At 43.6% G+C, this 19542-nt stretch overlaps 1 protein-coding gene and 1 long non-coding RNA gene across 3 annotated transcripts in view; one reads left to right on the plus strand and one right to left on the minus strand.

Moving 5' to 3' along the window:
• Positions 1–5193, plus strand: part of LOC115187367 (deleted in malignant brain tumors 1 protein) — a 124390-nt gene extending 119197 nt beyond the window's left edge. The window contains exons 8-13 of one of the 2 annotated variants that reach the window (XM_029746436.1): positions 2959–3264; positions 3390–3668; positions 4130–4441; positions 4545–4633; positions 4761–4931; positions 5047–5193. In XM_029746436.1, coding sequence (XP_029602296.1) covers positions 2959–3264; positions 3390–3668; positions 4130–4441; positions 4545–4633; positions 4761–4895 — 1121 coding nt within the window. In that variant the 3' untranslated portion in view covers positions 4896–4931; positions 5047–5193. The other variant, XM_029746435.1, reaches the window with a different exon arrangement.
• An 8644-nt stretch (positions 5194–13837) lies between these two features.
• On the minus strand, positions 13838–18726 carry LOC115187430 (uncharacterized). The gene is made up of 3 exons (XR_003876072.1): positions 18481–18726; positions 17877–17953; positions 13838–13878 (listed from the first exon to the last, which is right to left on the minus strand). It is a non-coding gene; the product is annotated as an uncharacterized LOC115187430 (long non-coding RNA).
• Positions 18727–19542: the final 816 nt, after the last annotated feature.

Raw genomic sequence — 19542 nt, forward strand, 5'->3', positions numbered from 1 at the left:
CAGTTGCAAACCGTAGTCTGGCATTTTTATGGCAGTTTTGGAGCAGTGGCTTCTTCCTTGCTGAGTGGCCTCTGAGGTTATGTTCATATAGGACTCGTTTTACTGTGGATATAGATACTTTTGTACCTGTTTCCTCCAGCATCTTCACAAGGTCAATTGCTGTTGTTCTGGGATTGATTTTCACTTTTCGCACCAACGTGGGAGAATAGGAGAGGAGAGGGGGAGAAGAGGAGACGAGAGGTGCAGAAGGGGAGAAGAGTAAAGGGAAAGAGGAGGAGATGGATAAAATATGAGAAGAGAGGAGGAGAGGGGGAGAAGAGTAGAGGAGAGGGGGGAGAAGAGGGGAAGAGGGGGAGTAAAGAAGAGGGGGAGAAGAAGAGAAGAGAGGGGGAGAAGAGGAGAGAAGAGAAGAGGGGAGAAGAGGAGAGGGGGAGAAGAGGAGAAGAGATGGGAAGAAGAAGGGGAGGGGAGCGGGAGAAGAGAAGATGGGAAAACAGAAGAGGAAAGGGGGAGAAGCAGAGAGGAGAGGGGGAGAAGAGGAGAGGGGGAGAAGAGGAGAAGAGATGGGGAGAAGAGGATAAGGGGTGTGGAGGAGGAGAAGAGGAGAGGAGAGGGGGAAAAGAGGAGATGACAGGTGCAGAAGAGGAGAAGAGGGGGGAGAAGAGGAGTGGAGAGGGGGAGATGGGGAGAAGAGGAGAAGAAAGGGGGAGGAGAGGGCAAGGAGAGGTGAGGAGAAGGGAGGAAAGTGGAGGAGAGGAGAGGGAAGAGGAGGTGAGGAGAGGAGAGGAGAGGAGAGGAGAGGAGAGGAGAGGAGAGGAGAGGAGAGGAGAGGAGAGGAGAGGAGAGGAGAGGAGAGGAGAGGAGAAAATAAAAAGTTGAGGGGCCAAAGAGGAGAGGGGGAGAAGGGGAGGGGAGGAAAGGAGAAGAAAGGGGGAGAAGATGAGAGGAGAGGAGGGAGGAAAGGGGTGGGGAGAGTGGAGAGGAGAGGAGAGGGGCAGAAGAGGAGAGGGTGAGAAGGAGATTGGAGAGAAAAGGAGAAGAGAGGGAGAGAAGAGAGGGAGAGAAGAGAGGGGGGAGAAGAGGAGTGGGGAAGGGGAGAGGAGAGGAGAGGGAGGAGAGGGGAGAAGAGGAGAGGGGAAGGAGGAGAGGCGGAGAAGAGGAGGTGTGAAGAGGAGAGGTTGGGAGAAGAGGAGAGGCGGGGTGGAAGAGGACACGGGGGATAAGAGGAGAGGAGAGGGGGAGAAGCGGAAAGGAGAGGGGGAGAACGGTAGAGGGGGAGGAGAGAAGAGAAGAGGAGAGGGGGAGAACAGGGGTGGAGAAGAGGAGTGACATGAGGTGGAGAAGAGGAGTAGGGAGTGGGAGAAAAGGAGAAGAGAGGGAGGGATAGGGGTGTGAAGAGAGGGGAGAAGAGTGGGAAGAAGAAGAGAGGAAAGGGGGAGAAGAGGAGAACATGGGGTAGAAGATGAGAGGGGAGAGGAGGGGAGGTGGGAGAAGAGGAGAGGGGAGGGGAGGGGAGAAGAGGAGAAGCGGATAGAGGGGGAGGAGAGGAGTTTGGGGATTATGAAATTTGACGATCTGACTTGGAAAGGTGGAATCCTATGATGGTGCAATGTTGAAAGTCACTGAGCTCTTCATTAAGGGCATTCTACTGCCACTGTTTCCTATGGAGATTGCATGGCCGAGTGCTTGATTTTATACATATGAAGTCATGTGGCTGAAATAGAATCCACTAATTTGAAGGGGTGTCCACATACTTTTGTATATATCGTGTATGTACACATGGGTGTTGCACCATACCAACGATAAGCCTGTCTTCCCCATCACATCATGAAAGGTCATGTTGATGTTCATTTAACCTCTGTCTCTCTCTTCCTCTGACTCCTCCCTTTCTCCTTTGTTTCTCTCTATCTCTCTGTCTCTTTCTCTCTCTTTCTCCTCTGTCTCTCTCTTTCTCCTCAGATCTCCAGGCTCAAAGCGTCAGTCCACCAGGTAGGTAGAGTATAAATCTACAGTGATTATAGCAGTTCAATATTAGTCAACTTTATTATCCCACATGGAGAAATTCATGTGTCCATACAAACCATTCTAAACCCCAATAACAAGTAGTGTTTTATGGAACTACTAATACTTGTCAACCACAAAGCACTACTGCTGTTAGAATAACACAATCACTGTCATCATCTGTCCTCACCACTGTGTTTTCCTCTCTGCTGTTTACAGCTCAATACTCAGTCAGACTGGTGGATGGGACCACTTCCTGTTCTGGGACAGTGGAAGTCTTCTACAGAGGAGAGTGGTTGGGTCTATGTTCTGAGTGGTGGAGCATGAAAGTGACTAAGGTTTTGTTTAGGGAGCTGGACTGTGGGAATGTTGTATCTGAATCTAGAGGACCTCTGGCTGAAGATGGAAGAAGAGGAGTCAGAATATTTAGCAGATGCAGGGGACATGAGTCTTCTATTACTCAGTGTGACATCATAGGAGGACGTGGTGCCTGTAATGGTAGATATTATCATCATGTGACCTGTTCAGGTAAGAGACTGGTCATATTGAGAGATTTATTTATACATTATACAATATTACCATGTATCATGTTTTATGTGTTTTTTATTTCATTTAAATAGAGGGACAGATGTCAGATGTATTTAAACATTATATTTGTGTTTGTCATATTGGTTTATGGGAGATGTTCATGGGCAGATCATTGTAGTTCAGATGGTACTGAAGTGAAGCTGCCTGATGGATGTCCAGCTGTTTATTTTCTATAAAGTGAAGTGAACTTATTCCTGTCTCCTGCCTGCATTATTCCCAACCCTATCCTGAGTGACTAAGAACCCATTTCTACCTCTTACAGTATCAAACACAGCAAACTACAATCTTTTATCCAACATATTTGTGTTTAGTCCTTGACAGTGTCATCAACAAAACTGATTGAATGTTCAACCAAGTCTTTTTCTCCAGAGTCTGTGCGGCTTGTGGATGGAGCTGGTCTCTGCTCTGGGAGAGTGGAGGTGAAGTCCAATCAGTCCTGGGCCTCAGTGTGTGAAGCTGACTTTGACCGGCAGGATGCAGAGGTAGTCTGTGGGGAGCTTGGCTGTGGGGCTCCTGCAGCTCTACAGGGGGGGCTCTATGGAGAAGGTGAGGGTCAGACCTGGGATAATGAGTTCCAGTGTAAAGGCAAAGAGTCCCTTCTCCTGGACTGTGACACCTCAGACAGAGAAAACAACATCTGCCTACCTGGTAATGCTGTTGGACTCACCTGCTCAGGTAAGAAACAGTTTGTCTCTCAATCAACATTGTTTCTCACCTGGAGTGAAGAATATGAGAGACAATATAGGTGTGTTTTAGTGAGAAAATAGTAAGATTACTGTCTCTCTCTTTTCTTTTCTCAGAGCCTGATGATGTGAGGCTGGTGGGAGGAGGCAGTCGCTGTGCTGGTGGAGTGGAGTGGTTCGACCAGGGAGAGTGGAGGACTGTGGGATCTGACTGGGACCAGAGGGATGTAGCTGCAGTAGTGTGTAGACAGCTGGGTTGTGGCTCCGCTGTTTCAGTTCTACCTGGAAACACCACTGGAGCACATGGAGTTGTCTGTGATGGTACTGAGTCTGCACTGAGGGAGTGTGTGATAACATTTGATCGCCATTCTGGACTCACAGTGATCTGCTCCTCAGGTGATAACAACATATTATAATTACATTCAACTGATTTCCTTCATTAATACAACTTCCTCTGCACCTCTCATGATGACTGTTTAGCTTGGAAGTCCGCTTTGCAAAATAGATCACTCAGTCAAGTAGGAATCAAATACTACTTAAATATCCCAGAATGCTTTTGTATTTGAGTGTTATCTCAGTGAACGTCTCTACTCACTATCACATGTCATGTTATTGTCATATCTAAATGAGGAAGGTAGTTGAGGAGCTACGTTTTCTTTTTCTCTCCTCTTGTTCCAGATGTCCTGCTTAAGCCTGATATCAACATATGTTGTCTCAGTGACTGTAGGCCCACTACTCATGTTGCCCTGTGAGGGAGGGTGGCTAGCACTGTTACATGCTGATGTTATTGTCATATCTATAGGAAACTAGTTGAAGAGGTTTTTCTTGTTTTTTCTTGTTCTCTTTTATTGATACAGTCCAGCCTGAAATCTTCCTGACTGACTCAATGGGAGGGGTCTCCAGGGGCCACCAGGGGCCCGAGGTGTTCAGGGGCTACAGCTTCACCATCACCTGCTCCACTCAGCCACAGTACCCAGGAGGCTCCTTCCTGCTCACGTTCACCGGCTCCAACAGAACCCAGACCCAGCCAGCTGTCAATCACTCTGCTGCCTTCCTCTTCCCTGCTGCAGATGACTCCCACCAAGGGAACTACAGATGTGTTTATGACAATTATGGTTTCTCTCATAACTTCTCCTCTGAGAGTGAGCTCCTCTCCCTCACCATCACAGGTAACTGAACATAAACCAGACTTATAACTTTGTCACTGACAGATTTCCCACAGATCTATCTGATGATGATCAGTCCCCTCATCAAAGGTGTTTCTGTTTGCAGCCTCTCCTCTGCCAGCCTTCATCATCAGACACGTTGTAGTGCTGCTGATCCTACTGACAGCCATCACCACCTCCTACCTGTACTACAAGGTAAAGACATTTACTCAGACGTTACAAGTCATTTAAACTAGAGGGAGAGGGTGAGGGGGAGAGGGAGGGAGATAGAATGGAGATACTAGAGAGTAAATGTCTGACTGTTGGTGCTGTGTCTCCCTAGCCCACCAGGAGGCAGAAGAGAGTGAACAGGGTGAGCAGCATGGATCTTTATGTCAATGCCATGGAGATGGTCTCTCTGAGCTCCAGAGCTGAAGCTGGACCGGGAGAGGAGAGAGCAGCCCAGGGGACGGAGTAGGAGTAGAATGAAGCTGACCCTACATGCTGATCTTAGGTCAGTTTTGTGTTTTAAATGGATGGTCAGCAGTGGACTGGTGTTTAAAATGTGGTGACAAACCTGAAGTGGTTCTAATTTTAATAACAAGTTCAGAATTTGTTTATCTTTCTAGAACCTTGGAAGAAATCTAAAAGGAGTGACTGCAACCACCATTATTCCTTTTAGTTTGGATTTTACCACCAGAGAAACATGGGGTTCTGGGTAACATGGGGTTCTGGGTAACATGGGGTTTTGGGTTACATGGGGTTCTGGGTAACATGGGCTTCTGGGTAACATGGGGTTTTGGGTAACATTGGGGTTTGGGGTAACATGGGGTTTTGGGTAACATGGGGTTTTGCGGTAACATGGGGTTTTGGGTAACATGGGGTTCTGGGTAACATGGGGTTCTGGGTAACATGGGCTTCTGGGTAACATGGGGTTTTGGGTAACATGGGGTTTTGGGTAACATTGGGGTTTGGGTAACATGGGGTTTTGCGGTAACATGAGGTTTTGATAACATGTGGTTTTGATTATTTTAAGCGAGTAGCTCAATTACATCTGTTTAGTGTTCCAGAATGTACTAAATTGCTTTTTGCTTTTGTCTTTATGTCTTTATCTTAGTTCATGTATTATTATAATAATCTGGTCATTCTTGGTATTTTTAAACATTTTTTAATAAAGGGGTTTGTTGTTGTTGTTTACCTCTCATGATGTATTTGATTATAAATGTTATGGTATTGATTATGAAGTAGATTATTGATTATGATGTTGCTCTCTAAACTGCCATGTAATCAACTGAATGCTTTTAATAAACTTACAGGCTGTCAGTCTTGTGTGATTCCCCTCTTGGACAGACTACAACATACAGCATGAATTAACTGAGATCAGTCTTGTGTGATTCTCCTCTTGGACAGACTACAACATACAGTATGAATTAACTGAGATCAGTCTTGTGTGATTCCCCTCTTGGACAGACTACAACATACAGTATGAATTAACTGAGATCAGTCTTGTGTGATTCCCCTCTTGGACAGACTACAACATACAGTATGAATTAACTGAGATCAGTCTTGTGTGATTCCCCTCTTGGACAGACTACAACATACAGTATGAATTAACTGAGATCAGTCTTGTGTGATTCTCCTCTTGGACAGACTACAACATACAGTATGAATTAACTGAGATCAGTCTTGTGTGATTCCCCTCTTGGACAGACTACAACATACAGTATGAATTAACTGGTCATACATTTGGCAGGAGGTTAGGAAGTGCACCTCAGTTTCCACCTCATTTTGTGGGCTGTGTGCACATAGCCTGTCTTCTCTTGAGATCCAGGTACCACCTGTATATAGTCTCGCTATTGTTATTTTACTGATGCTCTTTAATTACTTGTTACTTTCATTTCTTATTCTTATCCATATTTTTTTTTAAACTGCATTGTTGGTTAGGGGCTCATAACTAATACAATTTGATTTCATTTGAGGTCTGCCTACAGCAACCTTTCTCAATAGCAAGGCTATGCTCACTGAGTCTGTACATAGTCAAAGCTTTCCTTAAGTTTGGGTCAGTCACAGTGGTCAGGTATTCTGCCACTATAGACTATGATGTATTGTTGTCCTGGTATGTAGTTATTTATCCTCCATAGACTATGATGTATTGTTGTCCTGGTGTGTAGTTAATTATCCTCCATAGACTATGATGTATTATTGTCCTGGTGTGTAGTTATTTATCCTCCATAGACTATGATGTATTGTTGTCCTGGTGTGTAGTTATTTATCCTCCATAGACTATGATGTATTGTTGTCCTGGTGTGTAGTTATTTATCCTCCATAGACTATGATGTATTGTTGTCCTGGTGTGTAGTTATTTATCCTCCACATAGACTGTGATGTATTGTTGTCCTGGTGTGTAGTTATTTATCCTCCATAGACTATGATGTATTGTTGTCCTGGTGTGTAGTTATTTATCCACATAGACTATGATGTATTGTTGTCCTGGTGTGTAGTTATTTATCCTCCATAGACTATGATGTATTGTTGTCCTGGTGTGTAGTTATTTATCCTCCATAGACTATGATGTATTGTTGTCCTGGTGTGTAGTTATTTATCCTCCATAGACTATGATGTATTGTTGTCCTGGTGTGTAGTTATTTATCCTCCATAGACTATGATGTATTGTTGTCCTGGTGTGTAGTTATTTATCCTCCACATAGACTATGATGTATTGTTGTCCTGGTGTGTAGTTATTTATCCTCCATAGACTATGATGTATTGTTGTCCTGGTGTGTAGTTATTTATCCTCCATAGACTATGATGTATTGTTGTCCTGGTGTGTAGTTATTTATCCTCCATAGACTATGATGTATTGTTGTCCTGGTGTGTAGTTATTTATCCTCCACATAGACTATGATGTATTGTTGTCCTGGTGTGTAGTTATTTATCCTCCATAGACTATGATGTATTGTTGTCCTGGTGTGTAGTTATTTATCCTCCACATAGACTATGATGTATTGTTGTCCTGGTGTGTAGTTATTTATCCTCCACATAGACTATGATGTATTGTTGTCCTGGTGTGTAGTTATTTATCCTCCATAGACTATGATGTATTGTTGTCCTGGTGTGTAGTTATTTATCCTCCATAGACTATGATGTATTGTAGTCCTGGTGTGTAGTTATTTATCCTCCACATAGACTATGATGTATTGTTGTCCTGGTGTGTAGTTATTTATCCTCCACATAGACTATGATGTATTGTTGTCCTGGTGTGTAGTTATTTATCCACATAGACTATGATGTATTGTTGTCCTGGTGTGTAGTTATTTATCCTCCATAGACTATGATGTATTGTTGTCCTGGTGTGTAGTTATTTATCCTCCATAGACTATGATGTATTGTTGTCCTGGTGTGTAGTTATTTATCCTCCATAGACTATGATGTATTGTTGTCCTGGTGTGTAGTTATTTATCCTCCATAGACTATGATGTATTGTTGTCCTGGTGTGTAGTTATTTATCCTCCACATAGACTATGATGTATTGTTGTCCTGGTGTGTAGTTATTTATCCTCCATAGACTATGATGTATTGTTGTCCTGGTGTGTAGTTATTTATCCACATAGACTATGATGTATTGTTGTCCTGGTGTGTAGTTATTTATCCTCCATAGACTATGATGTATTGTTGTCCTGGTGTGTAGTTATTTATCCACATAGACTATCATGTATTGTTGTCCTGGTGTGTGTGTGTGTGTGTGTGTGTGTGTGTGTGTGTGTGTGTGTGTGTGTGTGTGTGTGTGTGTGTGTGTGTGTGGTGATAGGTGGGTGTGCTGTGAGTGTAAATGCAGAGCCAACTACTCCATGTCTGATCAGGGTCCAGCAGTCACCCACCAACCCTGGAGAGATACAGTCACCCACCAACCCTGGAGAGATACAGTCACCCACCAACCCTGGAGAGATACAGTCACCCACCAACCCTGGAGAGATACAGTCACCCACCAACCCTGGAGAGATTCAGTCACCCACCAACCCTGGAGAGATACAGTCACCCACCAACCCTGGAGAGATACAGTCACCCACCAACCCTGGAGAGATACAGGCCTTGCAGGATTTTGTTCCAGACCACCACTGAAATGCCTGAAGTAAAATTGGCTAATCATAAAGGATTTGATGATATATTGATTGATTGGTATGTGTTGAAGTGGATCTGGGCTGGGAAACGTCTGCATACCTGGTCTGTGCCCCAATAATCTCTCCTTCCTCCCAAAGTGTGCACTTGTTCACTTCCCTTCATGGACAGGATTTGACAGGAATTGATTAGTATGGAAACTCATGCTTTAACCTATGCCTTCACCAATCCAATGCTTTTACACTTTATGGGGAGTAGTGAACGAGTGCACACTTCAGGAAGCAGAAAATACTTTTGGGACACACCCCTGGCCCAGGCCGGAGGATCTCCACATTGACCACCTGGCAAAGGGAGCCTATATATTCTGTGGTGCTCTATTCTGGAATATTACCTGGCGTTTGTCGCCCCCTTGTGGAAATAACTTCTTATTGATCTGGCTCTCTATAGAGATCTCTGAAGTTTGTACCTCGCAGCACACCGTACAAATATTCTAGGTTAAACGGCAATATTACCGTTCTGCTAGCAGCAGGATAATATGCTGTCAGCACAATATCAGATTATTTTCTTCTAAATAAGAGTCCCCCTGCAAAAACAAGCTCAACTTTGAGAATATCACTTATTGTTGCACTGTAGTGCAGTACAACTGTTTTTCACAGCATTGCAACCACTTTAGAAAAAAAATGTATAATTTGACATATTTTAATATTGTATTATTTATACCAGCATTTCTTTAGAAAGTTTCCAAACTAAATACTGGTATGTTGAAAGCTGTTGTGTAGGCCAGTGGTGTAGTGGTGCCTGGAGAAGTGGGTATACAGTACTCTAATTTAGCAAAACATTTTCCAAACGGCCCAGTGAAGGAAAGGCCCCCTGTGTGAAAAGCATGAGAAACAGTGATATACACGCTGAATGACCTAAAAGGATGAATCCCATATTGGTCTTTCACAGTCAGGCCAACCCAAGCTGTACTGTTCAGTAGGATAATAGTAGACCAACCCAAGCTGTACTGTTCAGTAGGATAATAGTAGACCAACCCAAGCTGTACTGTTCAGTAGGATAATAGTAGACCAACCCAAGCAGTACTGTTCAGTAGGATAATAGTAGACCAACCCAAGTTGTACTGTTCAGTAGGATAATAGTAGACCAACCCAAGTTGTACTGTTCAGTAGGATAATAGTAGACCAACCCAAGCTGTACTGTTCAGTAGGATAATAGTAGACCAACCCAAGCTGTACTGTTCAGTAGGATAATAGTAGACCAACCCAAGCTGTACTGTTCAGTAGGATAATAGTAGGCCAACCCAAGCTGTACTGTTCAGTAGGATAATAGTAGACCAACTGTAAGGGCTGTCGTAGTAATGAAACCAAGGTGCAGCGGAGGATGTGTATTCATTTTGAATATTTAATAAAATGAACCACTATAAACAAAACACTAAACAGCAACAACAGCAAACAGTTCTGTCTGGTCAAAAATGAACGAAACAGAAAACAATCACCCACAAAAACCCAAAGGAAAAACAGGCTACTTATGTGTGACTCCCAATCAGCAACAACGAACTACAGCTGTGCCTGATTGGGAGCCACACACACGGCCCAAAACAAAGAAATACAAACACATAGAAAAATGAACATAGAACGCCCACCTAATGTAACACCCTGGCCTAACCAAAATAAAGAACAAAAACCCCTCTCTATGGCCAGGGCGTTACAGTACTCCCCCCAAAGGTGCGGACTCCGGCCGCAAAACCTGACTCTGAAGGGGAGGGTCCGGGTGGGCCTTCTTACGGCGGCGGCTCAGGTGCGGAAGGTGGCCTCCGCTCCACCCTTGGCGTCGCCCACTTAGGTGGCGCCCTGGCCGCGCCGGAGGACTGGTGGGCGACCCTGGCTGCGCCCGGCAGGCGGGCGGCTCTGGCGGCTCCGGACAGGCGGGTGGTTCTGGCGGCTCCGGACAGGCGGGCGGCTCTGGCGGCTCCGGACAGGCGGGCGGCTCTGGCGGCTCCGGACTGGCGGGCGGCTCTGGCGGCTCCGGACTGGTTCTGGGCGCAGGCACTGGACTCACCAGGCTGGGGAGACCCACTGGAGGCCTGATCCGTGGAGGAGGCACAGGACTGAACAGGATGGGGAGACCCACTGGAGGCCTGGTCCGTGGAGGAGGCCCAGGACTGACCAGGATGGGGAGACCTACTGGAGGCCTGGTCCGTGGAGGAGGCACAGGCTTGACCAGGATGGGGAGACCCCCTGGAGGCCTGGTCCATGGAGGAGGCACAGGACTGACCAGGATGGGGAGACCCACTGGAGGTCTGGTCCGAGGAGAAGGCACAGGATAAACCGGGCTGTGGGGGAGCACTGGAGTTCTGGTACATAGGCACTTTACACACACTCCAGGCTGAATGCTCGCTTTGGCCCGCACGGGCGGAGCGCAGGCATTGGGCAAACTGGGCCCTCACAGCGCCCTGGAGACACAGTGCGCAGATTCGGTGCAGGATAACCTGGACCGAAAAGGCGCACTGGAGACCAGACGTGCTGAGCTGGCACAATCCGTCCTGGCTCGATGCCTGCACTCGCATGGCACTTGCGGGGGCTGGCCTATAGCGCACCGGGCTATGAACGCGCACTGGAGACACCGTGCGCTTCACAGCATAACACGGTGCCTTACCAGTACCACGCTGCTTCCGGTAAGCACGGGGAGTTGGCTCAGGTCTACCGCCTGACTCCGGCAATCTCCCCGTGTGCCCCCCCCAAACATTTTTTGGGGCTGCCTCTCGTGTCTGCTGCTCTCCCTCGCTTCATACCAGTGCCTCTCAGCTATCGCCGCCTCGATCTCCCACTGCGGGCGGCGATACTCCCCACCTTGAGCCCATGGTCCTTTACCGTCCAGCAATTCCTCCCAATTCCACGACTCCCGATAGCTCCTCTCCTGGTTCTTCTCCTTGTGTGACTCCCAATCAGCAACAACGAACTACAGCTGTGCCTGATTGGAAGCCACACGGCCAAAATCAACGAAACAAACCAACCTAGAAAAAGGAACATAGAACGCCCACCCAATGTAATACCCTGGCCTAACCAAAATAAAGAACAAAAACCCCTCTCTATGGCCAGGGCGTTACACCAACCAAAGCTGAACTGTTCAGTAGGATAATAGTAGACCAACCCAGGCTGTACTGTTCAGTACGATAATAGTAGATCAACCCAAGCTGTACTGTTCAGTAGGATAATAGTAGACCAACCCAAGCTGTACTGTTCAGTAGGATAATAGTAGACCAACCCAAGCTGTACTGTTCAGTAGGATAATAGTAGACCATCCAAGCTGTACTTTTCAGTAGGATAATAGTAGGATAATAGTAGGCCTTTTATTGAAACAGAGAAACTGAGTCAGAAATTCACAGGTTTCATATTTTCAAATTGTTTTGTAGGTTTTGATTTAAAAAATATTTGTATTTATTTTTGAGAGTAGTTCCCCTCTAATCCAAGTGTACAGGCACCTAACACTGTTGGTTGATTAGCAGGGTGGACTGGAGTTTGTAGCTGTTTAACATTGAATAGATCAGGTTTTAGGGAAAGCCTTTCCATCTACCAGAAGACAGTTAGGTCTGTCATTACCATCTCTTTAAACCCTCCTCTTTCTAACTGATATTTCAATCTCTGTCCATAAAACCTCTTCTATGTGCTCTGTGCATTTTAGAACACTGTTTTTCCCCCAAACTACATGTTGGAACATTCAGGAGTAGGTCTACTGCCATGTGGACATTCAGGAGTAGGTCTACTGCCATGTGGACATTCAGGAGTAGGTCTACTGCCATGTGGACATTGCTGCTCCTACAATGTGAAGACATAATAGTTGATCAACATTTGAAGATAAACATTGTGATCTGTTCCATCAGCCCTATTCATTGATATGACGTATACCCCCACTACAATACTTTGATATGTATCAGTGGGGATTAAGAAGTGAGTCTACACAATGCCCACTGAAAAACAAGTGGTTAAACAGAGTATACCTGAGTATACCTTCCACTACACCACTGGTGTAGGCTACATTTAAAGAAATATACTTTTAATAAAATATAAATATATGTTATTGGAATTAGTAAATATAGTCTCAAAACTTAAATGTGTCTCTTGTGCTGGGCAACGTGTTTAATACAGAGTACTGATGACTCCTTACTCAACCCTCTCCATTCACTGTAATGTAATACACAGTATATGGGATACTGATTGGCTGGTAGAGATAAAGCTTTTCTACCTGTCTCAGCTAAGGTGGGATGGAAATACTCAGTAGGGTCTCTACTAACCAGATATGGTTAGGTTTGGAGTAGAGACCGGTAGGAGCACCAGATTCAGCTGCCCTGCTGTCCATACTGTTGCCATTTTGAAGCATTTCATGTGTCTGAATGTACAAACTGCCTCCCTGTTGGACCAGAGAGCAAATCAAGTGCACTATAGTTTCACCGCTGGCCAATGGGATGGCTCAGATTACCGTAACGGCATAAAACAAAGGTTTAAAACCAAGACAAGGGGAAACTGTCAACAATACAGCAAATAGCTGCTGTTTTTATGAGGAAGTTCATGTTCAAGGTAGCCTAGTGGTTAAAGCATTGGACTAGTAACTGTAAAGGTTGCAAGATCAAATCCCTGAGCTGACAAGGTAAAAATCTGTTGTTCTGCCCCTGAACAAGGCAGTTAGCCCACTGTTCTTAGGCTGTCATTGAAAATAAGATTTTGTTCTTATCTGACTTGCCTAGTTAAATAAAGGTTAATAAAAACCTACTCAGTCAACAGTTTTAGAAGCCATAAAATGAGCGTTCTTCCTATTTCCCCGCAGCGCTACTACAATGAGCAGGAAAGTGTCTCTATAGGCTTGTGTTGTTATTAGCGGCTTGGTTATTTTTAATATGGAGGAATATTTCACTTTCTCTGTTCATAGGAGTAACATGAATTTGTGCATGAAGCAGAAATAATGTGGTGCGTCTGGAGTTTCTCCATCAGATGGAAGACTGTGTCTTTATGGTCAGTGTCTGTGGAGGAAAGGAACAGAGGAGGGATGTTGAGAGGTGGACCCTCAGTCTGCTGCTCTCTCTGTCCGCTGAGACTGACCATCAGATGGAAGACTGTGTCTTTATGGTCAGTGTCTGTGGAGGAAAGGAACAGAGGAGGGATGTTGAGAGGTGGACCCTCAGTCTGCTGCTCTCTCCGTCTGCTGAGACTGACCATCAGATGGAAGACTGTGTCTTTATGGTCAGTGTCTGTGGAGGAAAGGAACAGAGGAGGGATGTTGAGAGGTGGACCCTCAGTCTGCTGCTCTCTTCGTCTGCTGAGACTGACCATCAGATGCAGGCACCATCAGCCCTGTAAAATAAAAATAAAAAGCGAATTATTTAAATGTATGCTCACTCAGCTGTGCCTCACAAGTAATACAACTATTACTGGTGTAATCATACAGCCTACCTCAACTTTAAAATATGTCCTGAACAATGTGTTGGCAGAGTAATTCAAGCTAAGCTAATATGTGGTGTGTGGTGTAGAGTAGGTCAGAAGGCTAAACTGGACAACCTTTACTGAAACTTCAGCCTGTATTAAACTGAAACTACCTAATAAAACTATGGTGGAGCCTCAAACACACTTCAGTGCAGGATGTTTATTTACATAGTGATTCAGAAAGAAAACTGTACTGCCACTAAAGTATACATTATGGGGACAGCTAAACAGTGCTTCCCCATCAACAGCTCAATGAAAAAGGTTCCCCCTTGAACTGAGAGGCTCCCCACTGTTCCCCGGGCGCCGAAGGGGCTCCGCACCTCTCTGATTCAGAGGGGTTAAATGCAGAAGACACATTTCAGTTGAATGCATTCAGTTGTACTGACTAGGTATCCCCCTTTCCCTTTTGTAGGGGAAGCCCCTTCCCAACAGAACATACAAAACTCATGAATTAAGCCATTACAAACATGAGACTACATTTTCCACTCAGCTAAACATATCATGAATTATCTTAATAGAACCTTTGCAATCAGTTTATCATAATACTATATAGCACAATATAAAACATTTGTATAAACCCATCACTACTAACATGGTGTCTTCCAATACAGCCATTCACATGAACGCGCAATTCTGGACAGGCACTACAAAGCCAGCCTGACTGTGGTAGCTCTGGTCCTTGGTGTGGAAAAGGGAGAGGAGGACCGTGCGATGACAGAAGCAGAAATGTCGTTTGAAGTTGAAAGCACGTCGAGTACAGTTAGCGAGAAAGATGAGTGGACAATAGTGAAGTCCATGAATGGAACAAAAAGGACTAACATTTTGTGTAAAATGAGTCTGATGAATCGTTGCTTGTTGGAGAACATTCTTCGTTGGATATGGATGTTTAGTTGGGAAACCCTGTTGAAGTCAGGAGGATGGTGAAGAAGGTGTTGGGAATTGTGGATGCAGTCATAGTAACCAGGAGTGGTATGGTGTTGATATGGTGTAGTCATAGTAACCAGGAGTGGTATGGTGTAGTCATAGTAACCAGGAGTGGTATGGTGTTGATATGGTGTAGTCATAGTAACCAGGAGTGGTATGGTGTTGATATGGTGTAGTCATAGTAACCAGGAGTGGTATGGTGTTGATATGGTGTAGTCATAGTAACCAGGAGTGGTATGGTGTTGATATGGTGTGTATATAAAAAGCCAAAGGGAACATGCATTGTGGCTCGTGAATTTATGGACACATGAAGTGAACAGTTTGATATTCGGAGCAGCCACCAGTAAAAGGTGTTTCTCTGGCGTCCCATTGGACATTGATGATCAATATCTTAGACATAAAATTCCAGGAGTAGTTAAAACCTCTTGCGAGTACCCTACCAATGGGGGCGCCACAGCGCATTTTGGAAAAAATTTGTTCCCATTTTCAACGGCCTACTAATCAAACTCAGAAGCTAGGACATGCATATACTTATTTTATATGGATAGAAAACACCCTAAAGTTTCTGAAACTGTTTGAATGGTGTCTGTGAGTATAACAGAACTCGTATGGCAGTCAAAACCCCGAGACCGATTGAACCAGGAAGTGGGATTCTGAATTGTGGACTCGACTTCACAGCCTTCCCTATAATTTACAACGTGAAAAAATGATAATTGAGCACTTTCCAGTGCTTCCACTAGATGTCCCCAGTCTTTACAAAGTGTTTTGAGGCTTCTGCGGTCGAAACTCAGTGAAGGAGACGATGTGGCAATTGGTCACAGTAGTAGGGCCATCAGCATTGTGACGTCGGCGGCCGTGTCTGCCCCCACCTTTGGAAACCTTTTGAAACACAATGAAATCGTCCCACTCAAATCTGATTGGCTCTCTTGTTGAAACAGGCCCTGAAGATTAATGTTATACAACGTTTGACATGTTTGAACGAACCTACAGCAGTCAAAAAAGTCATTTTTCGTTAGGCAGGTCCCGCGCCCGTATCAACATTTGATTACAGCCTTAGGACGCGCTAACAACAGCAAGCTAATGGAACATAAAGGATGGACTTTTTCGACCGAAAATACATTTGTCGTGGACCTGGGATACCGGGAAGTGCTTTCTGATGAAGACAACTAAAGGTGAGGGATTATTGGCAATATTATACAAGATCAGATGTGATGTGCGATTTTTCCAAGATGGCGACGAGCTAGGCTTTCTAGCTCATTTTCTGGGTATCGCATCCCCTTTTATCTCAAAGTGTGATTACCCTGTAAAGTTAATTTAAAATCTGTTATGACGGGTGTTTTCAAGAGATATTCATCTATAAATCTTAGATTGACAATATAAAAAAAAAATTGTTTTCGAATAGTAATTTATAAAATTGTAGCACTGTTTCCCGGGACGCATTTTATTGGAAAATAGTTAGTCAACGTCAGATGCCGATGTAAAATGCTGTTTTTATATAGAAATATGACCTTTATTGAACAAAAAATTGCATGCTGTGTGTAACATGATGTCCTAGGTGTGTCATCTGATGAAGTTTGTAAAAGGTTAGTGCTGCATTTAGCTGTTTTTTGGTTATATGTGATGCGTGTGCTTGGTCGGAAAATTCATATGATGCTACTTTTACCATGTACTCCTCTAACATAATCTAATATTGTGCTTTTCCTGTAAAACCTTTTTGAAATCGGACGAGGGTCGATTCAAGAGAGGTGTATCTATAAAACAATATGAGACAGTCCTATATTTGAAAAAAATATATATATTGAATTTCGTTATGCTAATGTCGCTAGGAGTTTTCGCTGGAAAATGATCCCGCTAACGGGATGATATGCTCAAGAGGTTATTAATGCACATCTCTTGACCCGTATGGATAATGGGGAAAAGGAGCAGAGTTTATCTGTATTATTGACCCTATGGAGAATGTAGCTGTTTATCTGTATTATTGACCCCTATGGAGAATGTAGCTGTTTATCTGTATTATTGACCCCTATGGAGAATGTAGCTGTTTATCTGTATTATTGACCCTATGGAGAATGTAGCTGTTTATCTGTATTATTGACCCTATGGAGAATGTAGCTGTTTATCTGTATTATTGACCCTATGGAGAATGTAGCTGTTTATCTGTATTATTGACCCCTATGGAGAATGTAGCTGTTTATCTGTATTATTGACCCCTATGGAGAATGTAGCTGTTTATCTGTATTATTGACCCCTATGGAGAATGTAGCTGTTTATCTGTAATATTGACCCTATGGAGAATGTAGCTGTTTATCTGTAATATTGACCCTATGGAGAATATAGCTGTTCATCTGTAATATTGACCCTATGGAGAATGGGGGGAAAGGAGCAGAGTTTGTCTGTATTATTGGTGTTTGCTTAGTATTTACCACCCTATGTAAAGTTGGGATATATAAGTGTTTTCAGATTGACGGAATATGTTCTAGAAGAGTCTGTGAATGTAAAATGTTGTAACTGTGGTTGGGATCATATTTCTGAATTCCCAGAATGCCCTGTTAGGGTGAAAGAGGTTGAGGAGTCAAGGATCAGGGCTGTACAGCAAGTCTCCTATGTGGAGGTGGTGAATAGAGTTGAAGGGAAGATGTACTATTGTAAAGTGGCTGTTCCACTGGATATCATAAGGTGAATCCACCAATTTGTAAGTCGCTCTGGATAAGAGCGTCTGCTAAATGACTTAAATGTAAATGTAAATGTAAAAGAGGCCACAGTTCTGAAGAAGATATGGAGGTGGATGTACCACAACCAGTTGTAAATGTTACACGTCAATCAAGTGATCTGGATGCACTTATTGTGGAGAAGGTGGATTTTGTAGCATTTACAGCCACAGTTATTTATTTTACTGTACATTATTATAACTGCAGCAGAGAAGTTTATGGGCCTCCAAGACTTACGGCAGAAGCACTTCAAGGACGACTGTCACCAGGAAATGTCCCTCCATCACAGGATCCCTCTGAGCCTGTGTAGGGACCTGATTAAAATAGAAAAGCAGGCTGATTTACTTTAATTAACATGATACTTTGAATGGAGTTTGTTATTTTATTTATATGTGTAACCCTCTCACCAGGCTCGAATATGACTCTCACAATATTAACTTATGCAGAGTATCTCAGCAGCATGGGATGTTAGGTGAGAAGGACATCTCCAATAAAAATTCCTATTGTAAACTATCTAGGGTTATGACAATAGGGTATTAACTTCAGAATAAATGATTCTAGGTTTTTGTTATTGAATCAGGATAGACCATCCCATGCATTAAATTAAATTGAGACAATCAATGACTCCACCAACTCAATATACATAACGTTCCATATGTGTATTAGAACATTGTCAAACACAAATACATTTTCAGACACAACAAAAGAAATAGAAAATAATAAACCCCAATGAGTCCAAATTATTTCAAGTTCGCTTAAATAAACCATTGGCGCGCGTTGGAGCTCAAAAAATGATGACACCCAATAATATCCTGAAGCACCTCACGTGGTGGTTACTCACTGCTTGGTAGATATTCCCTCAGCGAAGTATGGCAATTCCGTTCAGGTTTCCTCACAAAGTCCAAGACAAGCACAGCTACCCATGCAGACAGTACTCCTTAGCCCTAACCGATATCCCATGGTAACACGAATTCGTTAAGCTTTCCAAGCAATTATCTCCCAGTGTCACACGATGCTAGGCTAACCTCAATGCTGACAAATACCTCCACGACGAGACGGTAGCTTCAGTCTTTACTGAGTTTTAACAAAATTATAACAACTCTTTTATAAAATAAAACATGTATTTCCCTTCATATCCTAGTAGGTATGGGTTTTGTTCTAGTTCTGTCGTCTTCTTTTATAATTAATTTACCAACCGTCCTAAGGTAAAGACGTCCATCCTTTTCATCAACGTCTTTTTCCTCTCTTTTTTTCCCAGTGTCTCCCGTTAACCAGGTCAACTCCCATTGGCCACAACTTAACGAGCGACCTTATTGGTCAAAACTTACAATTCAAAGTAAAACAAACTATTCACTTATACATTAAATAAATATTTCTTCAAAAGCATAATGCATTAACAACATTACAGGTTAGGAGCAATTCAATTATCTTTTAAATATATAACCAATTAATTATAACAAATAAACTCAATACCTGGTTCAAACAAGGGTATTACATATGATAAAATGTTTATCCTTTTTGGAGACATGTTATCCACCTGAACAGTAGGTGGCGGAATGCACATATAATTGTTGCAAACGTAATTATACCATAGAAGAAGAAGCTCGCGTCCTTATTCCAGCAAACCCGGAAGTTACAGAGACGGAGAGAAGAACAGAAACAATCAAACAGCGCTACTCCACAACGTTACTAAGTACAATAAACATCACATGAATCAAACATGAATGATTGTCTGCCTATTCCTTATACCATATTGTTACTGAAGGAAGGTAATAATAATGTGTGTATTGTATGAACTGAGATGCTAAATGAACTGTGTCGACACATTGCTAACGGAGCTGAAAACGGAGCAGGGAGGAGGTGTGTTAGTTTACCAAATGCTGTCCGCGGCCAGTGACTGACT

The sequence above is a fragment of the Salmo trutta genome, unplaced genomic scaffold (assembly GCF_901001165.1).
Source record: "Salmo trutta unplaced genomic scaffold, fSalTru1.1, whole genome shotgun sequence".
Lineage (NCBI taxonomy): Eukaryota > Metazoa > Chordata > Actinopteri > Salmoniformes > Salmonidae > Salmo > Salmo trutta.